At 38.5% G+C, this 24,040-nt stretch overlaps 1 protein-coding gene across 1 annotated transcript; it reads left to right on the forward strand.

Moving 5' to 3' along the window:
• Nucleotides 1-3,323: 3,323 nt before the first annotated feature.
• Nucleotides 3,324-22,338, forward strand: LOC149943599 (glycine receptor subunit alphaZ1-like). Its single transcript, XM_090176120.1, has 9 exons — nucleotides 3,324-3,394; nucleotides 3,438-3,538; nucleotides 12,916-12,983; nucleotides 13,057-13,201; nucleotides 14,363-14,464; nucleotides 16,480-16,617; nucleotides 19,677-20,038; nucleotides 22,081-22,283; nucleotides 22,335-22,338. The coding sequence occupies exons 1-9, from the start codon at nucleotides 3,324-3,326 to the stop codon at nucleotides 22,336-22,338; spliced, it is 1,194 nt and encodes a 397-aa protein (XP_090032246.1).
• Nucleotides 22,339-24,040: the final 1,702 nt, after the last annotated feature.

The raw sequence follows: 24,040 nt of genomic DNA on the forward strand, positions 1-24,040 counted from the left end.
GCTTTTGCATCTTCAACGAACGCGTAAAGAGAGGAGCGTCGCTTTTGCATCTTCAACGAACGCGTAAAGAGAGGAGCGTCGCTTTTGCATCTTCAACGAACGCGTAAAGAGAGGAGCGTCGCTTTTGCATCTTCAACGAACGCGTAAAGAGAGGAGCGTCGCTTTTGCATCTTCAACGAACGCGAAAAGAGAGGAGCTCTGCTTTTGCATCTTCAACGAACGCGTAAAGAGAGGAGCGTCGCTTTTGCATCTTCAACGAACGCGTAAAGAGAGGAGCTCTGCTTTTGCATCTTCAACGAACGCGTAAAGAGAGGAGCGTCGCTTTTGCATCTTCAACGAACGCGTAAAGAGAGGAGCTCTGCTTTTGCATCTTCAACGAACGCGTAAAGAGAGGAGCGTCGCTTTTGCATCTTCAACGAACGCGAAAAGAGAGGAGCTCTGCTTTTGCATCTTCAACGAACGCGTAAAGAGAGGAGCGTCGCTTTTGCATCTTCAACGAACGCGTAAAGAGAGGAGCGTCGCTTTTGCATCTTCAACGAACGCGTAAAGAGAGGAGCGTCGCTTTTGCATCTTCAACGAACGCGAAAAGAGAGGAGCTCTGCTTTTGCATCTTCAACGAACGCGTAAAGAGAGGAGCGTCGCTTTTGCATCTTCAACGAACGCGTAAAGAGAGGAGCGTCGCTTTTGCATCTTCAACGAACGCGAAAAGAGAGGAGCTCTGCTTTTGCATCTTCAACGAACGCGTAAAGAGAGGAGCGTCGCTTTTGCATCTTCAACGAACGCGTAAAGAGAGGAGCGTCGCTTTTGCATCTTCAACGAACGCGAAAAGAGAGGAGCTCTGCTTTTGCATCTTCAACGAACGCGTAAAGAGAGGAGCGTCGCTTTTGCATCTTCAACGAACGCGTAAAGAGAGGAGCTCTGCTTTTGCATCTTCAACGAACGCGTAAAGAGAGGAGCGTCGCTTTTGCATCTTCAACGAACGCGAAAAGAGAGGAGCTCTGCTTTTGCATCTTCAACGAACGCGTAAAGAGAGGAGCTCTGCTTTTGCATCTTCAACGAACGCGTAAAGAGAGGAGCGTCGCTTTTGCATCTTCAACGAACGCGAAAAGAGAGGAGCTCTGCTTTTGCATCTTCAACGAACGCGTAAAGAGAGGAGCGTCGCTTTTGCATCTTCAACGAACGCGTAAAGAGAGGAGCGCCGCTTTTGCGTCTCCAACGTACGCGAAAAGTGAGGAGTGGCCCTTTTGCATCTTCAACGAACGCGAAAAGAGAGGAGCTCTGCTTTTGCATCTTCAACGAACGCGTAAAGAGAGGAGCGCCGCTTTTGCGTCTCCAACGTACGCGAAAAGTGAGGAGTGGCGCTTTTGCATCTTCAACGAACACGAAAAGAGAGGAGATCTGCTTCCGCGTTTCCAACGAACGCGAAAAGTGAGGAGTGTCGCTTTTGCATCTTCAACGAACACGAAAAGAGAGGAGATCTGCTTTCGCGTTTCCAACGAACGCGTAAAGAGAGGAGGGCCGCTTTCGCGTTTCCAACGAACGCGAAAAGAGAGGAGCGTCGCTTTTGCATCTTCAACGAACGCGAAAAGAGAGGAGCTCTGCTTTTGCATCTTCAACGAACGCGTAAAGAGAGGAGCGTCGCTTTTGCATCTTCAACGAACGCGAAAAGAGAGGAGCTCTGCTTTTGCATCTTCAACGAACGCGTAAAGAGAGGAGCGTCGCTTTTGCATCTTCAACGAACGCGTAAAGAGAGGAGCGCCGCTTTTGCGTCTCCAACGTACGCGAAAAGTGAGGAGTGGCGCTTTTGCATCTTCAACGAACACGAAAAGAGAGATCTGCTTTCGCGTTTCCAACGAACGCGTAAAGAGAGGAGCTCTGCTTTTGCATCTTCAACGAACGCGTAAAGAGAGGAGCGTCGCTTTTGCATCTTCAACGAACGCGTAAAGAGAGGAGCGCCGCTTTTGCGTCTCCAACGTACGCGAAAAGTGAGGAGTGGCGCTTTTGCATCTTCAACGAACACGAAAAGAGAGATCTGCTTTCGCGTTTCCAACGAACGCGAAAAGAGAGGAGCTCTGCTTTTGCATCTTCAACGAACGCGTAAAGAGAGGAGCGTCGCTTTTGCATCTTCAACGAACGCGTAAAGAGAGGAGCGTCGCTTTTGCATCTTCAACGAACGCGAAAAGAGAGGAGCGTCGCTTTTGCATCTTCAACGAACGCGAAAAGAGAGGAGCTCTGCTTTTGCATCTTCAACGAACGCGTAAAGAGAGGAGCGTCGCTTTTGCATCTTCAACGAACGCGTAAAGAGAGGAGCGCCGCTTTTGCGTCTCCAACGTACGCGAAAAGTGAGGAGTGGCGCTTTTGCATCTTCAACGAACACGAAAAGAGAGATCTGCTTTCGCGTTTCCAACGAACGCGTAAAGAGAGGAGCTCTGCTTTTGCATCTTCAACGAACGCGTAAAGAGAGGAGCGTCGCTTTTGCATCTTCAACGAACGCGTAAAGAGAGGAGCGCCGCTTTTGCGTCTCCAACGTACGCGAAAAGTGAGGAGTGGCGCTTTTGCATCTTCAACGAACACGAAAAGAGAGATCTGCTTTCGCGTTTCCAACGAACGCGAAAAGAGAGGAGCTCTGCTTTTGCATCTTCAACGAACGCGTAAAGAGAGGAGCGTCGCTTTTGCATCTTCAACGAACGCGTAAAGAGAGGAGCGTCGCTTTTGCATCTTCAACGAACGCGAAAAGTGAGGAGTGGCCCTTTTGCATCTTCAACGAACGCGAAAAGAGAGGAGCTCTGCTTTTGCATCTTCAACGAACGCGTAAAGAGAGGAGCGCCGCTTTTGTGTCTTCAACGAACGCGAATATAGCGGAGCGGCGCTTTCTTGTGTCCATCGAGCACGAAATGATAAATTGCTGATAGAAATATTCAATTTGTTTATAATAGAAGCGAAGATAGCCTAAATTTTTTAATAAATCAAAGCTATATAGATAAACTATTTACTGTCTTTGAATTTGAAGTTGGTTCGTCGATAAATAGCCGAACCGTATAAAATCGAATAAACTCACGCGAGGCTAGGTCAGCAAAGGCAAATATCAAAAGAAAACTGTATCGGTTTCTCTTCGGCAATACGAAGTTCGACGTGCCACTCACGCGTGCCTTTTTAAGTTTGCAAGGGCCTTAGGAAACCTAGAGTTACTAAAAGGATTATGGCACACGAACACACTACATGTACTCATAAATACTAAATTGCATGAGTGCCGCAGTTTCATTTCAAATTGAGTCTACTACAGACACGTTGAAAAAAACAACGTTATATTTCATTAACCAGACATGTTGATAAATTTGTTCGTGCTGATTTTGGCAACAGCCGTAAACGTGCTTGGAAAACCGGAACAAGATAGGTATATGATCTTCATGTTTTTTTTTTATAAACAACATTTTTAGTTACTTCAAAAATATTGATTGTAGATGCAGTTACACGTACGATCCGATTGAAAATATATTTCCCTGCAATTACAAAAGTTTCAAGGTTCCAACGGACGAAGGTAAAATATTTTATTCTTCCGAAAGCCAAAAACACGAGAGGCTGATCTAGTGCTTCCAACCATTGTGATAAATCAGAGACGATCAGAGATCAGATTCTATGCACTTACGCGCAGATATTATCAAATCAGTTGACTCAAAATGCAAACCGGATAGTTTAATAAATAGAAGAGATAACTGAGTGTGTCTACCGATAGGGGTTCCCGCGGGTGGGTGAAACGGGGGTAAGCCGATCCCCCCCATTCCCCCCTATTTGCGTAAATTTTCGGCGGGGTCAAAAGGTTAGCTGATTTACGAGGTCAATAGGTTAGATGATTTACGATGTTATAACCCCTCATAAAACCTAAGTGGTAAGCATCACCCCCCATTTTAGGTCAATAGGTTAGATGATCTCCCCCTGTCGCTATTCGGTAGGTGGTGTGGAATCAGCTGACACGATGTTATGCAAACAGCTATAAACCCGAGTAGTTAAATAGGTCCGTCAAAACCTATCCGTCATAGTGAATGTAGCCCTAAGGCACCTGTCTTTCGAGGTGGTAATAAATAGTTCAATGGGTTTCCGCCGACAAACACTTTTCCGCCCATTATTTTCAAACACTTTCCATCTTATATATCGGTCCCCTAAGGGGTGTAAAAGGGTAGCGTAAAATAGCGGGGGGGGGGGGGGGGGTCCTCGCTAAAAGTGTTTTGGAAAAAAAGAGTCGAGTGTATACAAATTATAAGTTTTTATTAAAATATTTTTCGAGTACAGGCTGTATATTACGATTTACATTGAAAATACGTCTTTGGAAATGTATTTTATTTATATCATGGTAATTACGTCGATCTTCGTAGGGTATATACCAAGTTCAATCAAAGGGTTGAAACGAACCATCTGAATTTAGCGTTTTTACGAGCATTTTCATTAAATGTTCTACCTCGAGACGTTTGACGGTAAGAGTTACGATTTCATCGCCGCCGGGTCCCTCGGGGGTGGTTGTGGGTCAGCCGGAGATGTATTTTTCGGATGGCGGGATATCTTGGCCCTCCAAAGCGGCGGGTGACGGACAGTTGGGATAAAATTTGTCGTGTTTCGCTTGGGGTACGTCGCCGGTTTCCCAACTGCCTAACTGTCCGTGGCAGAGGTAGCATTCGACTATGCCGTCCGAGTCTACGGCGAAAAGTCCGGCGTGGGCCAAGTCCTCTTTTTTCACGTGTACATTGTCCCATTGCTTGAACGTTTCTAGCCGACCGGTTACGGTGTTGAGATCCTCGTGACTAGCCATCCCGATTCTCTTTTGAGCTACGGAATAATATTTCTGGGTCTAAACCCCAAAATGACGTAATCTATAAAAATGACGTAATTTAAAAATGACTCACTAAAGATGACGTAATCTACACCATGAAACGTAAAGATTACGTAGATGCGTTGTGGTTTTCATAAGCCAGCCTCTATAGGAAAGAGGAAGATGTCTCCGCTTAGGGTACCAAAGAAATGCTAGATATGCGCTGAAATATACCGGTCCGTGAGCAGTGTTGCACAAAAAAAATTATATCTATCTTTTTCGTATCTTTTTACATAGATGGCAGCAGCTATACTATACTATCAATTTTTTCCCTCTGAAATTTCTATAAAATATCATTTTATTTTTGATATTTTTGAGCATAGATTTCGACAAAATCATTCACAATCTTTCATTTTATTTAGTTTTGGCCCTTTGATTTTTCACGATCTTTCAAATTTCTTTTTAAGATATGAGAGTTTCAATTATTTTCAATTCTTTTTTGCCCTTGCCTGAAAAATATCAATAGAAATCTTTAAAGATTTAGATAAGTATCATTTCAAATACTTCTTTAGTTTTCATTATTTTGAAAAGTATATTTAAAAATATTTCAACTACGTTTCACGAGAAAGTAGAATAAAAAATTTTCATATCAAAAGTTCGAAGTATTAAAATGAATATTTCAATTTTTATCTTTTGATTATTAATTTAGTAGTAAACCCTCCAACATTTGATTTTAATTTTATGGATTAGAATCGATTTTAATTTTATGGATTAGAATCGATTTTAATTTTGATTATGGAAAATAAATAAAGCTATTGCATCGCCACAGCCCACACTGCCAGTTTGCAACACACGTGACACTCTAACTGCGTGGGAGTTGGGACGGTGGGAACAATAACTTTTGAGAGTTTTGGTTTTAGTTTTGAAATCGCCTTTCAGGCTGCGCGGCGCAGCTTCTTATTGCTAGAATCAGTCTTTGCTTTCCCTCTTCTGTCTGCCTAGTGATAGAGCGAATGATCCCCCCTCCCCCAGCAGAAAAACCGCGCGACCGTTGACCGCTCCTCTCCCTTCTATCACTTAACAGTGTTTCGGGTTTGGCTATATTTCGGTATCACGTGAGAGATGTTCGCCGCTCAAATAATTGTATATCGGCATATCTAGATGGCGTTAAAATATTTCCTCTCAAATACGAACAAAATTGAAGAGTAACCAGAAAAAATCTATCGTGTAATTTCTAATACAACAAATGGAAGCACTAGCTCTATTCCCGCTCTTTTTTTCGCTAGGCTAGGTAAGAGAAGAATCTTTTCAAATATAGTTCGCTGCCGAGTTTTTTTCTTCAAAATTCTATCGCGATCATTTTGCAATGTAGAAGATCATATCAAAATCGTATATTTTTATTTTTATTTTTCGGATAAAGTATCATCTCGTATCCTAAAAGTATCCAAAGATACGAGCGCGCCCATCACTGTCCGTGAGAGGTTTCAAACAACATTTAATAACTCATTTATCGTGTAATAAAATGAAAGAAGATTCGGATCTGGCGTGTGATTGTGATGCGAGTGAATCTCTCCATTACACGGAGGACGAGGAAATGTCAGATAATAAAATTATCGATTATCTTAACGAACTTATTGGGGCATGTAAAAATCGCGGTGCCACAATGGTATCAACCGAGTCAACTTCAGCTACCCTGCCCGGCGAATTAAAAATGCCGACTGAAAAGGAAATGGCTGCTTTGATTTATTTTCAAGAATATTGTAAAACTAATCAAATTCATAATATTAAAAACGTTGTAAAGAAAATGTGAATAAACGTTTTTATATTGAATACATTGTTATTTTTAAAGGTGACCGTATAAAGTAATTTTTTAATTGGAAAATTTACACTTAATATTTTTAAAATTCTAAAATAGGTTTATAATATTTTTCTAACGTGGGCGAATGAATGGACACAATGAACTATTAATTACGTAATCTAAAAAAAATTACGCGAGCAATGAGAAATAACTAGTCTGATTTATAAGATAATAAAAAATATTTATTTTTACACAAAAATTTTATAAGATGATATATTACAAAAATTATTTTTCTTTTACGAGTCAAAAAAATATTATAGAGTGATACAAAAAAATGAAAACGGACATCGTATTTGACTGTCTATTTCAGCGCGGTTCTGGGTAATCCAGTCGGCGAAAAGTAGACTTCGTTCCAAAGAGCACGGTTGTCGGGTGTTTAGAGTTTGATGCCGGAATAGACATTTCACTGGCGGGGGCGTATCAAAAGTCGCAGCTCGGGGACAGTCAAAAGTTTCCAAATCGTATATGGCGGTCTCAGTATAATCGGCTAAAAATTTACACTTTACGTCTCCTTTTGTAAAAATCATATCCGCACTCAATACAGCTGATATAAGGCAGGCGGGTAGCTTATAATAGGGGAGATACCCCGCGGTCCAGCAAATACCGTGAAGGTTCCTAGACACCCAGCCGTTTTGTCTTTTAATGGCGTTCGGAAGTTGTTGTACTGGATAGGGTTGTTCGAAAGTCCAAGCTTGAACGGCGGGAGGGGTCGATACTGTTGATATAGCTAGTTCCTTCACGACAATGTCAGGGGCCTCTCCGCCGGAGCGCGAGGCGGATTTTCCTAGTAGAAAGTCAAATTCGACAACGGCCATTCTCGCCATACCACCGACACGATACTGAGGGTTTAGTTAGGAATAAAACGGGGTATAGTCGCGCGACGGGAATTTATACTCCGTTTATGATGACGTAACAGGTTGTTAAATTTTCTCGTGGCCATTATATCATTTTTGACGTCTCCTCGTGAAAAACCCTTAAATAAGCTTTGGTGGCTTCTACGCTTTGATCGGTGACGTATATAAATCACGCAATAATGTCCGCACATGACGCTCGTTGTCGATTGAAGTCGCCGCTTGTTGGGCGTGATTTTTCTCGAATTTTGTTTAAAAAAAAGTTTAATGGCCGGCAAAATGGGGCGTAGAGCCAACGAGTCAAAATACCAAGCCCGTTTTAATTTATCAAGGTAAATCTCGACCCAATGGCTGCCCGGTTCATCGTGGGGGTCGAGATTTACAACTAGTGACGCTGGAAAACTATTAATATTATCGGGTAGACAATCCGAGGCGAATACGCCCATAAAATTGCGCGTATGTCTCAAAATGTCTAAAATCTCGGATCCGCGCATAATTACACGTTTTCAATAGAAACGTTACGATCTTTGTCTCCGCTAAAGCTGGCTTGAAATTCGGCAAAAACTACGCAGCTTAACGTTTGCGGGACTGGTTTAGCGAACGAAAGCTCCAAACGCATCTGCCCCTGTCGGGATGGGTTCCAATAAGGACTTTCACCCTCGCTATGGTCGTTTGAAATGTCGAAGACGTAAAACGCGTACCCCTGGGCAAAATCTTCCCGGGAAATATCGATCCCGGTGTTTCTATAATGAATTCCAGTACCCGTATGTTAGGAAGTGAAAAAATTTCATTTAGCAAGCTTTTCTTAAATTTTGGTATCCACCCTGTATCATTTAAAAGCTCAAGCATTGTTTTTATCAAGTTAATTTTAAACATATCTTAAAACAAGCTTCCCTAAGTCTGACTAGCTTTGTAGGGTAATAATAAAATAGCTAAATATTTTTTGGGTTTAATAATTGTGATTCTTAGTGAAAATTTTGCATATATTACAGTATTAGGTTGGCTAATGATTTTTTTCACCTGCTACCATTCTCAACGGGTGAACATAGAATAACAAAGATAATTTTCCAATATATTTAAAGCCAACTTTCCTTACATTTCACTATGAAAACACTGAAGCTTCTTTCAATGCGATAACTTTATTACATGCATTTATTTTTCCCAGAATTACAATTATTGAATCGAAAAAAATATGTAACCACTTTAGAATTACCCAACACGGGTATTCAGAAGAGATGGTGTTCAATTTAAAAAAATTACTTTTTTTGGATCCACCCTATATCAGTTATATAAAACCTGAAATTATTTATTTTTTGAATTCTAATTTAACCATCACTTTAAAAACCTTGTGCAAGTCAGAATAGTTGTGTAGGGTACTAATAACGTAGATAAATATTTCTTGGCTCTGTTATGTGTAGGGAAGCTTGTTTGAAGATAAGTTTAAAATTAATTTGGAAAAAAAAAAGCTTGAGCTTTTTAAATATATGATACAGGGTGGATACCAAAATTTCAAAATAAAATTTAATAAAAAGCTTGCTAAATAAAAAAATTTTCACTTCCTAACATATTCAATAGGTGAACACAGACTTAAAAAGATAATTTTCAACTATATTTAACGGTAACTTCCCTTAAATTTCAAACCGAAAATACTAAAGTTTCATGCAATCCAATAACTTTGACTTTTGAAAATTTTTCACTCAGAATCATCACATTAAATGTGATCCACTCTGTATCGTAAATTTAAAAGCTCAAGCAATTTTTTTTTCCAAATTCATTTTTAACTTATCTTAAAACAAGCTTCCCTAAGTCTGACTAGCTCTGTAGGTTAATAATAAAATAGCTAAATATTTTTTGGATTCAATAATTTTGATTCTGAGTGAAATATTTGCATATATTACAGTATTAGTTTGGCTAATTAATTTTTTTTCATCTGCTACCATACTCAATGGGTGAACATAGAATAACAAAGGTAATTTTACACTATATTTAAAGCCAATTTCCCTTACATTTCACTATGAAAACACTGAAGCTTCTTGTAAGCCTATTTCCTTACCTTTAACAACTGCTCCTAGCCAAAAGGACGACAGCGCAACAGACAATAGCCTACAGGGAAGGATTGTAACTGGGAAACTCGTATAACGTACACGATTGGAGTTAACGAGTTGAAGTCTAGGGGTATGCTTAAACTATTCATAGGGATAAAAGGACGGACTGCCAAATTGTCATTAGAATGGTTACTTTTAATTATTAACACAAATTAGATTTCACTCTACCAAATACTCTGCAGAGACTAACTGATGCATGACATACATCTTATAACAAACACAACACAGAAACAATTCCGAGGGAATTGACAACAGTTTTAAAGTCTTAGTTACGAAAATAAACTTGCGTCATACCATTGCTGTTTCGGCTCGGCACCCAGTTTGCGGTTTCGGAACGGTGACCGCTAGTTTTGTGCTGCTCAGACACACACACGCGCACACCCTGGTTTCTACTGCCCTAACGGGACTCACGCCTTCCTAACTTAAACCGCCAGGTTAGCTTGATTCATCACGACTTATAGTCGCCGTTAGCTTAGGGATGCTTCCGACTTCGCGTCAGTGGCCAAAGTTACCCAAAGGTCGGTTCTGCTCCATGTTTCAAATTCAAATTAACCGCGCAAAACACTTAAATCTATGTTTTCATTTTAATTTTAAATTAACCGCGACGCGTCCCAGACCGCGTCCCCCCCCCAGGGGAAATCCGAGCCCCAGACCGCCCCCCCCCCCCCCGGGAAATCCGCGCACGCGCGCCGCCCAAATAAATATACAATAAACATTGTTTGTAGTTACGCTAACTGTTGGAGTTGAAACATCTGTATAGAAACTTCAGATTTTATGTTATTTTAACAATTTTAACAGTTGAAAATGGTAACGTTTGTTATAAGCTTGTTGAGATAGCTCTAGTCGACTGATATGTGTTCAGCATGTCTTATGGGAAACCAAAGTCATTTTAAAATTTGTTTCAGCTTCAATTTTAAATATATATAATTAAACAAAATAAAAGAACATAGTTTGAAATTATGGTCGTTGTCGGAATTCGCGAACATATCGGGTCTTCTATCTAAGGGCGATACCACCTTTGAGGTCGGGGATGTTTAACTTTTATTCAATAGATAAAGCTCTCAAAATTATTCGTAAAACGTTTTATCAAGTAATTTATGTTTCTGTATTCAGGGAGTACAGAACGGGAGATGAAAAGAGGGGCGTTTTTGGTTCTGCTGCAATGACCTACACTTCAGCCGGCGCCTCTGCAAAATACGGGACACCTCGACTAAATAACGCCATCTATTATCAGCGGCCATGTGGTTTTTGTTAAGAAATTCAAATTTTACACACGTGGTGAAAATAAGCATGGACCATTGTTACATAAATCGACTTTCAAAAGTCAAAAGAAAACAAATTGTAATTATTTTAACAGATCTTATAATTATTTTATATAATTTTATACAATTTATTTTTCTATTTTAGGGAATGTGTTTAAAAAGGACATGTTAAAGGCAAAAATGGGAAATATATTAGCCAATCATTGCAAAGGCTTAAGGTTTGAAATATGACACAAAATTATATTTACATTGATTTAGTACTATGATTTCAGTTGTATTATATCCTAAAAATGATACGCTTTACTCAAGAAACTTGGAATATTGCCGGTCGTAAGATAATTTAAATATTTACAATTAGGATCTACGTAATCTAATGAAAAACGGCAGCATCGACTTCCTCCATAAACAACAAAGCCACAAAAATTAGGTAGATGGCGCAAAAAGCCGTATCTTGTCCCGTATTTTGCCAACCTTCCACCCCCTTTCAACCCACCCCACCTCGATTCTCTGGCTTCTTGGTTGAGAACCCTAAAAGGTCTGTCAAAACGACTCCCGTTCTGTACTCCCTGCTGTATTATCCGATTACGCGCGCCGCCCAGGGTTATGACTTTTTACGCGTTTGTATTTGCATTTTTTCGCCATTTCTATCTGCGTTGAAAAGGAGCGAGTGGGCTCGAAAAGCTTCCCCAATATTCTTTTTAATAAAAGTTTATTTTAAACCATGAAGTATCTGTCTCTATAGTATATTACTTACTATTTACTAGTTTAAATTAACCATGGTTAAATTTTGCGTTTAGTCATTACTTACTATTATCATTAAACTACGTTAGTCATTACTTACTATTATCATTAAACTACGCTAGTCATAACTTACTATTATCGTTTAGCTACGTTAGTCATTACATATTATTATCTTAAACCTCCACGAGTTATTATCGAAAGGGGAAAACCGATGAGCTCGGGGAAGTATTTGCGTCGACTGTCGCCGTTATGTTCTTTTTGCCCTAGTGGAAACCAGCCTTTAAGAGCTTTAACAATTTAACGGTATACGTTTTCGACAATACGACAAGTTCGCATTAACTTGCGATGGACAAAGTTACCTTTTTTTTTGGTATGAACGAATCTTTTCTCTGTCAAACAGAAAAAATAAATTAAGTTTTAATACTTTATTGAAACAGGTCTGCTCGTAACTTCAAACAAAACTAACTCGGTTTGGAATTATTCACCAAAACGGGATACTAAAATATTCAGTGGATTAATTAGCGATACAATCTAATAGATAAATAAATTTTGTTACCGCCTCGAAGGCATATTCCGCTAAAGTACTTAGCTTTTCTTATTAAAATTAACGGCTCTATTACCATTGTTTTGCTATAGTTAGATAACTGTCCAGTTAACCAAATCTGAATGATAGTAATAATAATAATCTGATAATTAATTATCTGAGATAAGTACGTGGGGAATATAAAATATAAACCTGATCTGACTTAATCTGATTTACTTCAATTATCTTAAAATTACGACCTGAATAACCTGAACAGTTGACCTTTGGAAGCACTAGGCTGATCACTAAGAATTTGCCGGTACATCGGTTACGCAATCAGGGAATACACCAAGAATAAGTGGAGTTATCCAAGATTAAGCATGCTGTACACCACGAGAGGTCGGACATTTTCCTGTTTTGTGTACGGGATTTTGGATTTTTTAAAAATTAAGGATTGTGGATTTGTCATGCAAAGTCTATGGGAACGAAATTCTTGGATTTTGGATTTTTGGATTTTATTAAAAATTTGGTACGGGATTTGGCCAAATGACCGACCCCTCGGTACACCAATTTTACGGAGTGTACACCAAGATTACGATAAGAATGAGTACTCCGAGATTACGCCAACAGTACGCGGAGTACGTAGAGATTACGTGCATAACGTAAGATTAATGATAACGGGAAATATGTACACCGATTACTCGAAGTGATTAGCCAGCCCTTCGTCAAAACATGTGTATATTTCAGTGTACGGTAATCATGGTAATCGTACAGGTCAACCTGTTAAGGTTGAAGTCGGACTGCAGGTGTACGACATTTACGACTTAAACGACGAAACTATGGTAAGGTTAGCTGCATGACGCAATGCGTAAGATATCAACACATTTGTTATATAAGATTTTGTACAACGAATAGGATTTTTACGTGCACCTAATCCTGAACGAAAACTGGACCGATAAACGCCTTCAATTGACGAATGCCACCTTGAGTAATCGACCTTTGCTTCTCCCCCAAGAGACAGCTACCAAACTTTGGCAACCAGACCTTTTCTTCGAGAACAGTAAATATGGACAGCTATTTGACGTATCTTTGCCAAACCTTAGTATCAAACTGATTCCGCTGACGGGGAAAATATACAAATACGCCAGGTAAAAGTAACAATTTGTGTCACTATGTTAGTATCTATTGATAGAACACTAGAATTTTATTTGCTTTTTTTAAAATTACTTCTGAACCTTTTTTTAAGTTAAATTTCAAAAAAATAAGTGGAGTGACGGAGTGGTAAACACTTTCGCCTCGCAGCAAGATGAGCCGGATTTGATCCCAGCTGGTGGCACTGGGTGAAACCTTAGAATTACTCCTTCTGCGTTGAGTTTGCAAGTTTTCTCCCTACTGGTTAGAGTGGTTTTCCCCGAGGTTAACGGTAACAGTGAGTGTAGGAAACTGTTGGCTCGCGTGGCATGAAGGGCTTGCCACCAGAGTTCTACGTAATTTAACACGGCCACTTGAATTAATGCGGTTAAACGCGGCTAGATGACTTTAGCCTCGGGTGGTGCCTAGCTTATTAATAATATTAAGTTAAGTTTTTAAGAATTTATGTTAATTGGTTCTAGATTTATATAATAAATTGTATAGGAAACTTGGTAGAATGGTAGATAATTCTCAGATTGACTTTATTTGACCTTTAGAAAGATGAAGGTGAGGGGCAGATCACTTGGTTACAGGGTGTCCTAATAATCATGATTAAACATTTAATCCTGATTTAATCATTTGTAATCTTTGTACAGCCAAAGCCACGGATTTAATTTTAATCTAATCTAATCAGGATTTAATAATAATAGGGTGTCTTAATAATCATTGGAGTGAGCTACCCCTCGGATGAGGGTTGGAATTAAGGTCATTCTGAACACGATAATTGTTGATACGGCAGTAAGATTGTATTTATTTACAGTTAGGTTGAATGACTATGTTGAAGTGATTTAACTTATGCTCGAAGAGTAAGTTCCTTAATTTTCACTTAAAAAATCAAATCAGCGCCGGTTTCGAATTACTCTAGTTAACTAAAACTGACGATTGAAGTGCACCAGGGTGACGTTTCCCCCCCCCCCTCATGCCATCATGATGCTCCGAGGATCATCTCGTCATAGTCATTCTATTCTTAGTATAAATATATACATTCACGCGGTAGTGCTTCGTTTTTAACTTTTAATTGTCACTATAGTACAGTTATCCAAAAACAGGTATTTGTTAAAAATTAGCTGCGCCATGGATTTGCATTTCTACCCGATGGACACGCAAACGTGCTCGATCAGAATAGCACTGTGTAAGAATACCGAAACTTTTCTTGACCATTCTTAAAGGGAGTATAGAGCTATTCGATCATTTGGTGGTAGTAATTGTAATTATTTAAACGGATTTTCCACTATAAGCTCAGGAGTGGATTTAGACATGGTCTTTACGGACTGCAGCCCAGGGCCCGTTCAATCAAAGGGCCCGTTCACGGAAAAAAATAAATAATTTAAATTAAAAATTAAAAAGGGGTAAAAAAATGGTGAATGAGTCACCACAGCTAACCCAAAGTTGGTTAGACCCCCAAACCTAGGAGGATTCAAGCTAATCTGGAGTGGTAATCTCTCGTTTTAGGCGTGGTAGTAAAAAATGCATGGACATATCAAAGTATCGCCATCTATCGTAAAAAATTTACACTTTTAATCGGCTTCCCGTCTGCTAGTTTTTATGTTCGCGTATTTCATATTCGAAAACTAGCTGACGAATTTTTTAAGTACATATGGAGATGAAAGGTGGCGCTAAACACATATGTCCGTGATTCTGACACGCGCTGGGTTGCCCGTAGTGGGGGAATACACTTTTCTATTCCAGGGTACGAAGTTTTCATGTCCCTAGCCCAAACAGTGTTAGTCCAGGGCCCCCAAAGTTAACGGTCCGCCCCTGACTTAGCTCGGTGGAAAGTACTCAGTTCAGGCGCGCATGTACGAATTTTCCAAATGTACTAGATATTTTGCCTTTCCTGAACTGCATCCGAGCGCCTGCATCTGAATATAGAATCAGAAATTCTACTTTATACTCCCTTTAATTTTAATTTTAATTTTAAATGTTAATAGAACGTTAATTTTCGGGTACTAGTATGCGCGGTAAACTCTTAATCGTTAGTGTAACTAAAACGAGTAGTGCATTCTAAAGAAAAATAATGAATTTACTCTTAAACTTACAAAATAAAATATCAAAGGGACTGATACTTCATGGTTTTAAAATATTTATTTTCTTGGAGCTTTCGGACCGAGGTCCTTCGTCAGCCGTTAACTCATTACTAATAAACATTTGACAAATTTAAACAAAAAATTATACAATTAAACCATTAAAAATTAAAAATTTCTAAAAAACATAATTCTACAACAATTTTTCATTAAACAGCATTACCCCATAATCTGGTTTATTTTTCAGTTTTTTAATTTTATTTCCCCCCACCCTTTTAAATTTATATTCCCTTTATCTAAATTTAATTCACCCCTATCGTTAATATACACCGCCTCTTTAAAACATCGTTTAAACCATTTTTCTTCTTGGCATACAATTTTTGTGGATCCCCAGTCTATTTCGTGTCTATTCTCCTTTTTTATGTGCATAGCAAGTCCATTGCTTTCATCTTTTTTCTCTACACATTTTTTGTGTTCGTTTTGTCTTTTTGCAAATGCAATAAAAAATATATAGGACAAACAAAGAGACAGCTAAAAAAAAGACAAAACGAACACAAAAAATGTGTAGAGAAAAAAGATGAAAGCAATGGACTTGCTATGCACATAAAAAAGGAGAATAGACACGAAATAGACTGGGGATCCACAAAAATTGTATGCCAAGAAGAAAAATGGTTTAAACGATGTTTTAAAGAGGCGGTGTATATTAACGATAGGGGTGAATTAAATTTAGATAAAGGGAATATAAATTTAAAAGGGTGGGGGGAAATAAAATTAAAAAACTGAAAAATAAACCAGATTATGGGGTAATGCTGTTTAATGAAAAATTGTTGTAGAATTATGTTTTTTAGAAATTTTTAATTTTTAATGGTTTAATTGTATAATTTTTTATGTTTAAATTTGTAAAATGTTTATTAGTAATGAGTTAACGGCTGACGAAGGACCTCGGTCCGAAAGCTCCAAGAAAATAAATATTTTAAAACCATGAAGTATCAGTCCCTTTGATATTTTATTTTGTAAGTTTAAATTAACCATGGATCAGAAATTAAACATTTATAATTTACTCTTACACTACTTTGGATCGATAAAAGTAAATCAAGGAATAATTTGCGTGTTTTTAATTTAGTCGCTACACCCGACGATTTGGTTGAACTGCGTTGGATGGAAAAGGGAGCAGCCATTGATCTGAAATCGGACATTGTTTTACCGCAGTTTGCTATAGCGGGGACAAAGTGGTCCACAGAGGTAGCTGAATGGGAAACAGGTAGATCATGATGAAGATATTACTTAACAATTTTGAAACAAAATTCGACGCGTGAACATTTAAACCTTGAGTCATAAACATGAATAGTTGAATTATGTGTATATTCGAAGTGTATTTTTCGGCCTACGTCGGAAATAGTGTTCGCTAAATAGAGTGATCTATGTCAAATATTATCAGATTAGAGTTAGGTGAAATTTATTGTCTGCCACTAATATGAAAAATAGTATTTTCGTAAAAAAGTAAGATCTATGACCAGTACCGGATTAAAAACTAAGCCTTCTAGGCACAGCCCTATGGGCCCCCACCACTGGTGAAATCAATGTATATTTCACTGATTCGGTTTATGATAACAACATATCAGGCTTGTTGCTTTGTTATTTGAAAAATCATTATTTTCGTGACACAAGCTCAGCTTCGGGACACGTGAGTTTTGCGTTTTTACGCTTTCCTTACATAGGCTCCCACCAAAATCTGCCTAGGGCTCCACCTTCAGTAAATCTGGTACTGTCTATGACATCTATTTCTACATTAAAAGATCATGGCCACCTTGTTTTAAGTCCAATCGTTAGTCCTTACAACTAAAGACTACCGCAAATTTTTCTACGTAAAATTACCATGATGATTTTTTCCGCGCGAGTTTGAGTGCAAAATCGTAAGTTGCGAGATAATGTTTTATCGATTTGGGTACATTTGTTCGAATTTCATTCGTCCGAACGGTGGTACAAATGTCCGAATGATCATTTGTCCGAATGCCGGAAAACAGGATCGTATGTCCGAAAACGTATTTCATTTGCCCGAAAAATTTATCACAACTTTTGTTGGTGATTTAGTCGTTCAATTTATGTTAACTTTACTGGCGAATTTCATTTGTTCGAGTAATCGTTTGTCCGTTTTTTCGAACATTAGGAATTGGCTTTTTTTAATATTGTTAATATAAGAAAATAGTAACATTAACGTGAACCTAACCTAACCTAAAATATCAGCAATAAGAAATACTAATTTAGCGACAGAATTCGGACAAGTGATGCTACCGATTCGGACGAATGAAACAAACAAGTTGTCCAATTCGAACAATTGAAACATTTGTTATTTCGGCGGTTCGGACGAATGAAATTCGAACATTTGTTCCACCGTTCGGACGATTGAAATTCGAACAAATGTACCTACCCCGTTTTATCTGCGGGTGCTCTTATATTTGAAAATTGCGCTTGTAAGAATTGGAAGAGGACTAAGGTTATCCATTGAACAGATATGAAGTTACTCGGATGTTTATTAATGTTAAATGCTGATCACTTTAGTTGTCTTAGACCAACAATTAAAGGATGGTACACTCAATTGTGAGCCATGTTAGCTTAGAGAACTCAGAACGCCTGACGCCAACGTTGTGGCGGTGGTATTCCGAAATTTGTCTACTCAAACCAAACTACGTTATAAGTCTTCTAAGGGTCAGAGTATCTCACGTTACGCAAGAATAGATATATTTCAAAACTCTGCTTAGCAAAACATCTTCAGGGGATGTTTTGCTAAGCAGAACGAAACTAGTCGGACTCATTGTAAATATCATCATTGTTTTTATTAAATATGCAAATCTAACGAAGTTTTTATCCTTTCATAAATTATCAATCGCATATTGTACGTGCAAACATACTAAGCCTTAGTTTTATACAACTCATTATAAATAGGTAATTAACTATTTATCATGATTTTGTAAATTGGTCGGTCATGGACTTACTATATTTTGAAATATACTATTTTAACGTAGGTTACCTTAGCTATATTTTGAAAATGTACTTTATGTGTGACGGTTCCGGAAATTTCTATTATATAGGAACAGAGAGATAGCTAAATTATTTCTGATAGGAATGAACAAAAGCAAAGTTATTTAAAACAAAGAATAAATAAATTTGTAAGTCTTAATAAAGTTGCGCTATGTTGTCTTTGTGAAAATGTTAGGCCTGGTTAGTTAATAGCTATATAGGAATTTATAGAAAGATCTATTCTTGAGGCGCTTCAAGGCGGCTGGCGTTACTCAGTAAGCCTTCCGATTTACGCAACGGCTACCACGTGTTAACATATCGCGAACAGTGAGTCCCCTTAGATTCTTAGTCCATGACCTGTCTAATATCCCCTGCGCTAACAACCATACTATTAGGTAAATTTGTGGACTACTTTTAAGCGTTATATTTCAAAGAAAACAAATACAAACATGTACATATACGAGTTACGCCCAGAACGATTATAATATACAATACAAATACTGTAATACTTGAAAACAGATCGACAAAATATTTATTTTCCTTATTTGTTACAAGTTACTTTCTTACATTTATATGAAACAGAAACAAAGGAATGATTTAGTTTGCGTGCAGTACACTTTCCCGTAGAGGCTCGCTTTTAACAGATTTTCAGGGGATTGACAAATTACTAAGAAAGGTCCATTTGTGCTATTTATACTTATACAATTAAATCTCTTTCTATTCTATCTTGCCAAATGTTCTTGTTAAATCAAATATAAATTTATCATTCCAATGGAGATGTAGAAGCCAGAAATTAGCTAAGGCGGCGCCCGTACTGGCCCCCCTCTGGCTACGGGCCTGTCCTGAGGGTGGGTGGCGCCCAAGTTTTAATCCTTCAACTTAGGGTGGAATTTTATATATCAAACGATAAGAAATCACGTAGCCTCAACAGCTTTTGTATTAGTTTGCCTACCTGTGTCTACTAAGGGTGTATGGGTTTGCCCACCCGAATACACCGATGTGCAACTACGATTACGGCCTGGGCCGACTTGTTAGCTTTTGGTTTCCTAAAACTGACGTCTTCACGCGATTGAAGCACCAGCCAGTGTCGTTTTTCCATCCCCCTCTGGTACCATTAGAAAATTGGTCCTAACATATCAATTCGCCCTAAGTATAAATAACTATATTTTCATAAATTATAAAAAAAACATATTTACCACGGTACATTTAACTAGTAATTAAAATAGGATTACGTCGTATCCGTTACGTTCTTCTTACTATTATTTGAAACCAAATTTGATCTTATATATTTATTTAAATCAGGAAATTTCACAACTTTGCTGGCGAGTTTGAAGTTCAATCGTTACATCATGGCTTCCCTTGTAAATATCTACATTCCGAGCGTTCTGATAGTTTTGCTTTCATGGTTGTCCTTCTGGTTGGACGTGGACACGGTTCCGGCCAGAGTGACCTTGGGGGTCACTTCTTTGCTAACGGTGGCCACTCAAGTGGTCCAGTCTCGGAGTTCGCTACCGCCCATCGCCTACATCAGCGCCCTGGACGTTTGGCTATTTGTGGCGGTCAATATGGTCTCGCTCACGCTGGTCGAATACGCTCTGGCCTATTATTACACCTACTATTACTTGAAAAATTCTTCGTCATTTTGGTTCAAAATTAAAGATAAGGTATTTTTCACTATCATTATGTAGAAGATATACAAAAAATGGTTCGATTTCGTACCCTCAAATAGCGCAATAAAACAATTCGTATGTTACAAGGCTTTACTCAACCTAGAATTTTCCACTATAAATCTGTGAAAAATATGCTAATTAGGGGGGCCTAACAAAAGGGGTTTGTTACGTTTCTGTTTCGTTGGTTTCAAGGTCACTGGAAAATGTTTAGATAATAGTCGATCTGTCTTGTTTCTTTTATATTTATGTTAATTTTGATTGCCTCCCATACGTTTCCCCGCTACCAGATAGTTCTGCCATTGCATGATAAATAAAGGGGTGGATTTTAACTAAATTTTAGCTTGACATAAATTGAACACAGATGACGCTTCACGTGGAAAATTACCTAAGGTAGTGCGTAGGCGAAATGACAGTTCAATACTCCAATATCGATAAAATACTCATGGTGCTACTATATTCGCAAACATAGCCACCTAGATAGTACAAAGCCTGAGCATACTCCTTTTTTTACCCCAAAACTGACGCCAACAGTGGCCGCTTGGGGGTGTTTTATGTGTGATGACGTAGGGCCATGCGCAGATGATCGGCGCAGTAGACTCGGAAGCTGTCGAACTGTTGCCAGCGCGGGACAGAGGCGCTAGGCCTAATTTTTAACACCGAATCTCCTAGTCCATAACGCGCCACCTAACGGCGTACTAGTGAACTAAAACCCAGCATGGAGGAAGGAAAATACGCCCTCCTCTTCAAGTACCACCTAGGTAACAGAGATCCTGCGAGTATAGAGATATGAAACTCCCAATACCCCCAGCGACCCTCTATTTTTGGCCGATGGTGGCGCCCTTCGACGTCTGCGAGAAAGCTATTGCGATGCCATAAGCGAAAAATGGGTTTTCTCCCGGACGAGCGGCGGCGCTGATGCTTGAATTTTTCTTGGCGCGTTTTCGTGAGTTTCATATATCCATTACGGTTTATATATATTTACACAGGTTAGACTACTTGTACCTTCATACGTGCTAGCGTTTTGAGCCTCTTAAGTTCTTCTGACAGGCAACCCTGTTTTCTACTAAGCTACTGGTACACCCTCTAATATATATAAACAGTACTAATTAATTTATTATATTTTTTTTAATTTTAATTATAAATACACTAATGAGCTACCGTATTTATAATTTGATAATATGTATTTTAAAAATTATTAATTATCTACGATACATTTAAATTTAAAAAATAGGTGGCGCTCCATTTTTAAATATAAATATTATTTTAACAATAGTTGATTATAGTTCAGAAACTTTACACAAGCCGGCGCTGTAGGCGTGAAGTAGAATTTTTCAAATTCTCTAAACGCGGGAGTAGCTCATAAGCGTCCATCTCTGAGGAGTCTGAGCAGAAGTAATCTAACCATTGAGTTGGGAATAAATAGAGGTACAACTAAATCTGGCTGGCGCGGGACCAATTTCGTTCAATAAGGAGACTTATTCAACTTTATCGTTCTACCGTAGCGGCATCTGTCTCTAGTGGTGGAAACTATATTGCAATTCAATTTTTTCGCGAAACTGATGCGAAATTGGAATGTATGATTACTCTTAACAAACAAACCTTTGAAGTTGTTTAAAAATAATTTTATTCTATCAACACGATCCTTTGTAACTCAAGTTACGGTGAATTAGATAATAATTATTTATTTTCAGCCATGTAACTTTACAAAATATAGATGGCGCTACCGCCTAATTATAAAGATGAATTTCGTACAGTCTTATCAGAACAGGTCCCGCGTAACCATGGCAACCGAAATCTTGATTGTAATTCTAGCAGTATTATTCCCAATTCAATGAGTCTAACCTGTGTAAATATATAAACCGTGTTTCTATGTATATAATTACTATGTTGAAACCATCCGTGGGCATCATGGTAGAAATCTCCCCCCCCCCCGCATTGAGATAAATGATAAAAATCGTCTCCATATTGTCATTCTCACTAATTATAAATAAATACATTCTTGGTATGACGTAACGAATTTCTTTTTTTTAACACAGTTTAGTCCAAAGAAAAAAGTAAGAAAATTCACGGAAACAGACGAATCTAAACCAGCGAACGGTGCCACGTATAACCCGGAAAGCAACTGCAACAGCGCTCCGAAAAGTAACAAAGAATCGATAGGGGCGTTAACACCGGAAAAGGGTTACAAAAAGCTACGTCCGATTTCCGAATTGGATAACGTATCTCGATACTTATTTCCGTCAGTTTTTCTCGTATTCAACATAGTTTATTGGTCTTATTACTTATTAAGTTAAAAAAAAACGGGAAATAAACTATTGTTGACTGATTAAATTCAAGGACTTTTGAAAACATCAAAATTCAAAATCGACCATTTCTTTCATACAAATACCAGCTACGAACAAAAATAAATTTATTTATTTATAATGTTATTGAAATGAACTACGCGTGTATACGGGATTTACGACGGGTTTTCTTAGGGCGCTGACATTGCCTGTCGATGTAGGTATTGTGGCGATATCTATTAGTAGTAAAAGGAACTAATACCATTCGTCTACTAATGTTTTGTTTCGGACGGTCAAGCGAACTTAAAAAGCTCACTATTTTAACGTATTGCCGGGAGTAGTGGCGTACTCCTGTAATCCTGGGCGTGTGGGAGGCAGAGTTTGTGGATGGCCGTTTGAGGACGACCACCAATCCCCCAACGGGTGGTCGGAATACTTCCTCCACGGGCGAAAATATAAACACACGAAGAGCCGGTTATTTTGTTGATTAACGCAATCTTGACGTCACAGCACGCGGGAAGGCTAGTTGCAGACGACACGACAGACGATATTTTATAAAATTTACAAAAATCGTAAACAAGACGTACGACGGTCAGAATACACACAATCCTTCTAATCTGTTAAGTTTGTTTGAGCTATTCACAGCAACCTGCAACGCCGGTATCACAACCAAAATATATCCACGGTCACACATATATACATATTTACACTTATTTGTTACTTCTAGTCATACTTTGAAAGCATGGAAGATTCCTTCGATCAGTGTCACTTTTATTTTTTACTTCTGATCACACTTATTTGTTACTACTAGTCAGCCGTTGAGTGTCACACTTATTTCTTCTAGTAATTTATTAATTACTTCTGATCACACTTATTGGTTACTTCTGGTCATACGCCGAAGACTAGGCCGATTAGTGTCATACTTTATTGTTACTTCTGCTCATACGTTGAAAGCGCGGCCCACTCTGAACGGCCTTGAAAAACGCCAGAGGGAAACGGGCGAGTAGACCTCTATAAACACGCGGATTTACAATGTTGGAAATTGCGGGGGTCCGTATACGCTGCCCAAAAAACCTTACTTAGAATTAAATTTAAAGGGGCTGGAAAGTGGGGTTTTGAATAACGTCATCCGTGACGTCATTAAAGAAATTTGGCGCGTAGAACTACTTTTTCTCAAGTTCGCGAAGACGTAAACAGGCACCGCTGTGTTGCGATTTTTGTATGACGAAATCCAGCGTGGTCTTGGTTAGTGCACGGCCCCCTGCACGCGCTCACGCTGCTCGCGACGATAGCGGCCCCGGCAAAGAATTTCCTCCCCATGTATTTTCGCGACAGCGATTTTCCGTCGCTTGGAACGCTGGTGTAACAACCGGAATCTATCAAAGAGGCGGGAAGTTTAACATACGTTTCAATGGCGATGAATTTGCATTAGTGAAGTTTTTTTCCAACTGTTTTATTGAATTTGGAGAAGTTTGTAACAAACAATTAGTAATTACACTTTTTAAGTATGTAAGTTTTCATTTCAAAATTTTTTTTTTAATAAATATCTCAATATTTTGAGTGGTAACATTTTATTGCTAAGCCTAACCATAAATGGTTTAAGTTTTGTATTGGCAATGAGTTTTCAAGTTATTAAAAACTGTATTTTGTAGTTATTTAAGACTATAATTATGATAACTGCTCATAATTTTTGTCATATTCACCAATCTTTGTT

Source organism: Leiobunum rupestre, chromosome 5 (genome assembly GCF_980474605.1).
Source record: "Leiobunum rupestre chromosome 5, qqLeiRupe1.1.hap1, whole genome shotgun sequence".
Taxonomy (NCBI): domain Eukaryota; kingdom Metazoa; phylum Arthropoda; class Arachnida; order Opiliones; family Sclerosomatidae; genus Leiobunum; species Leiobunum rupestre.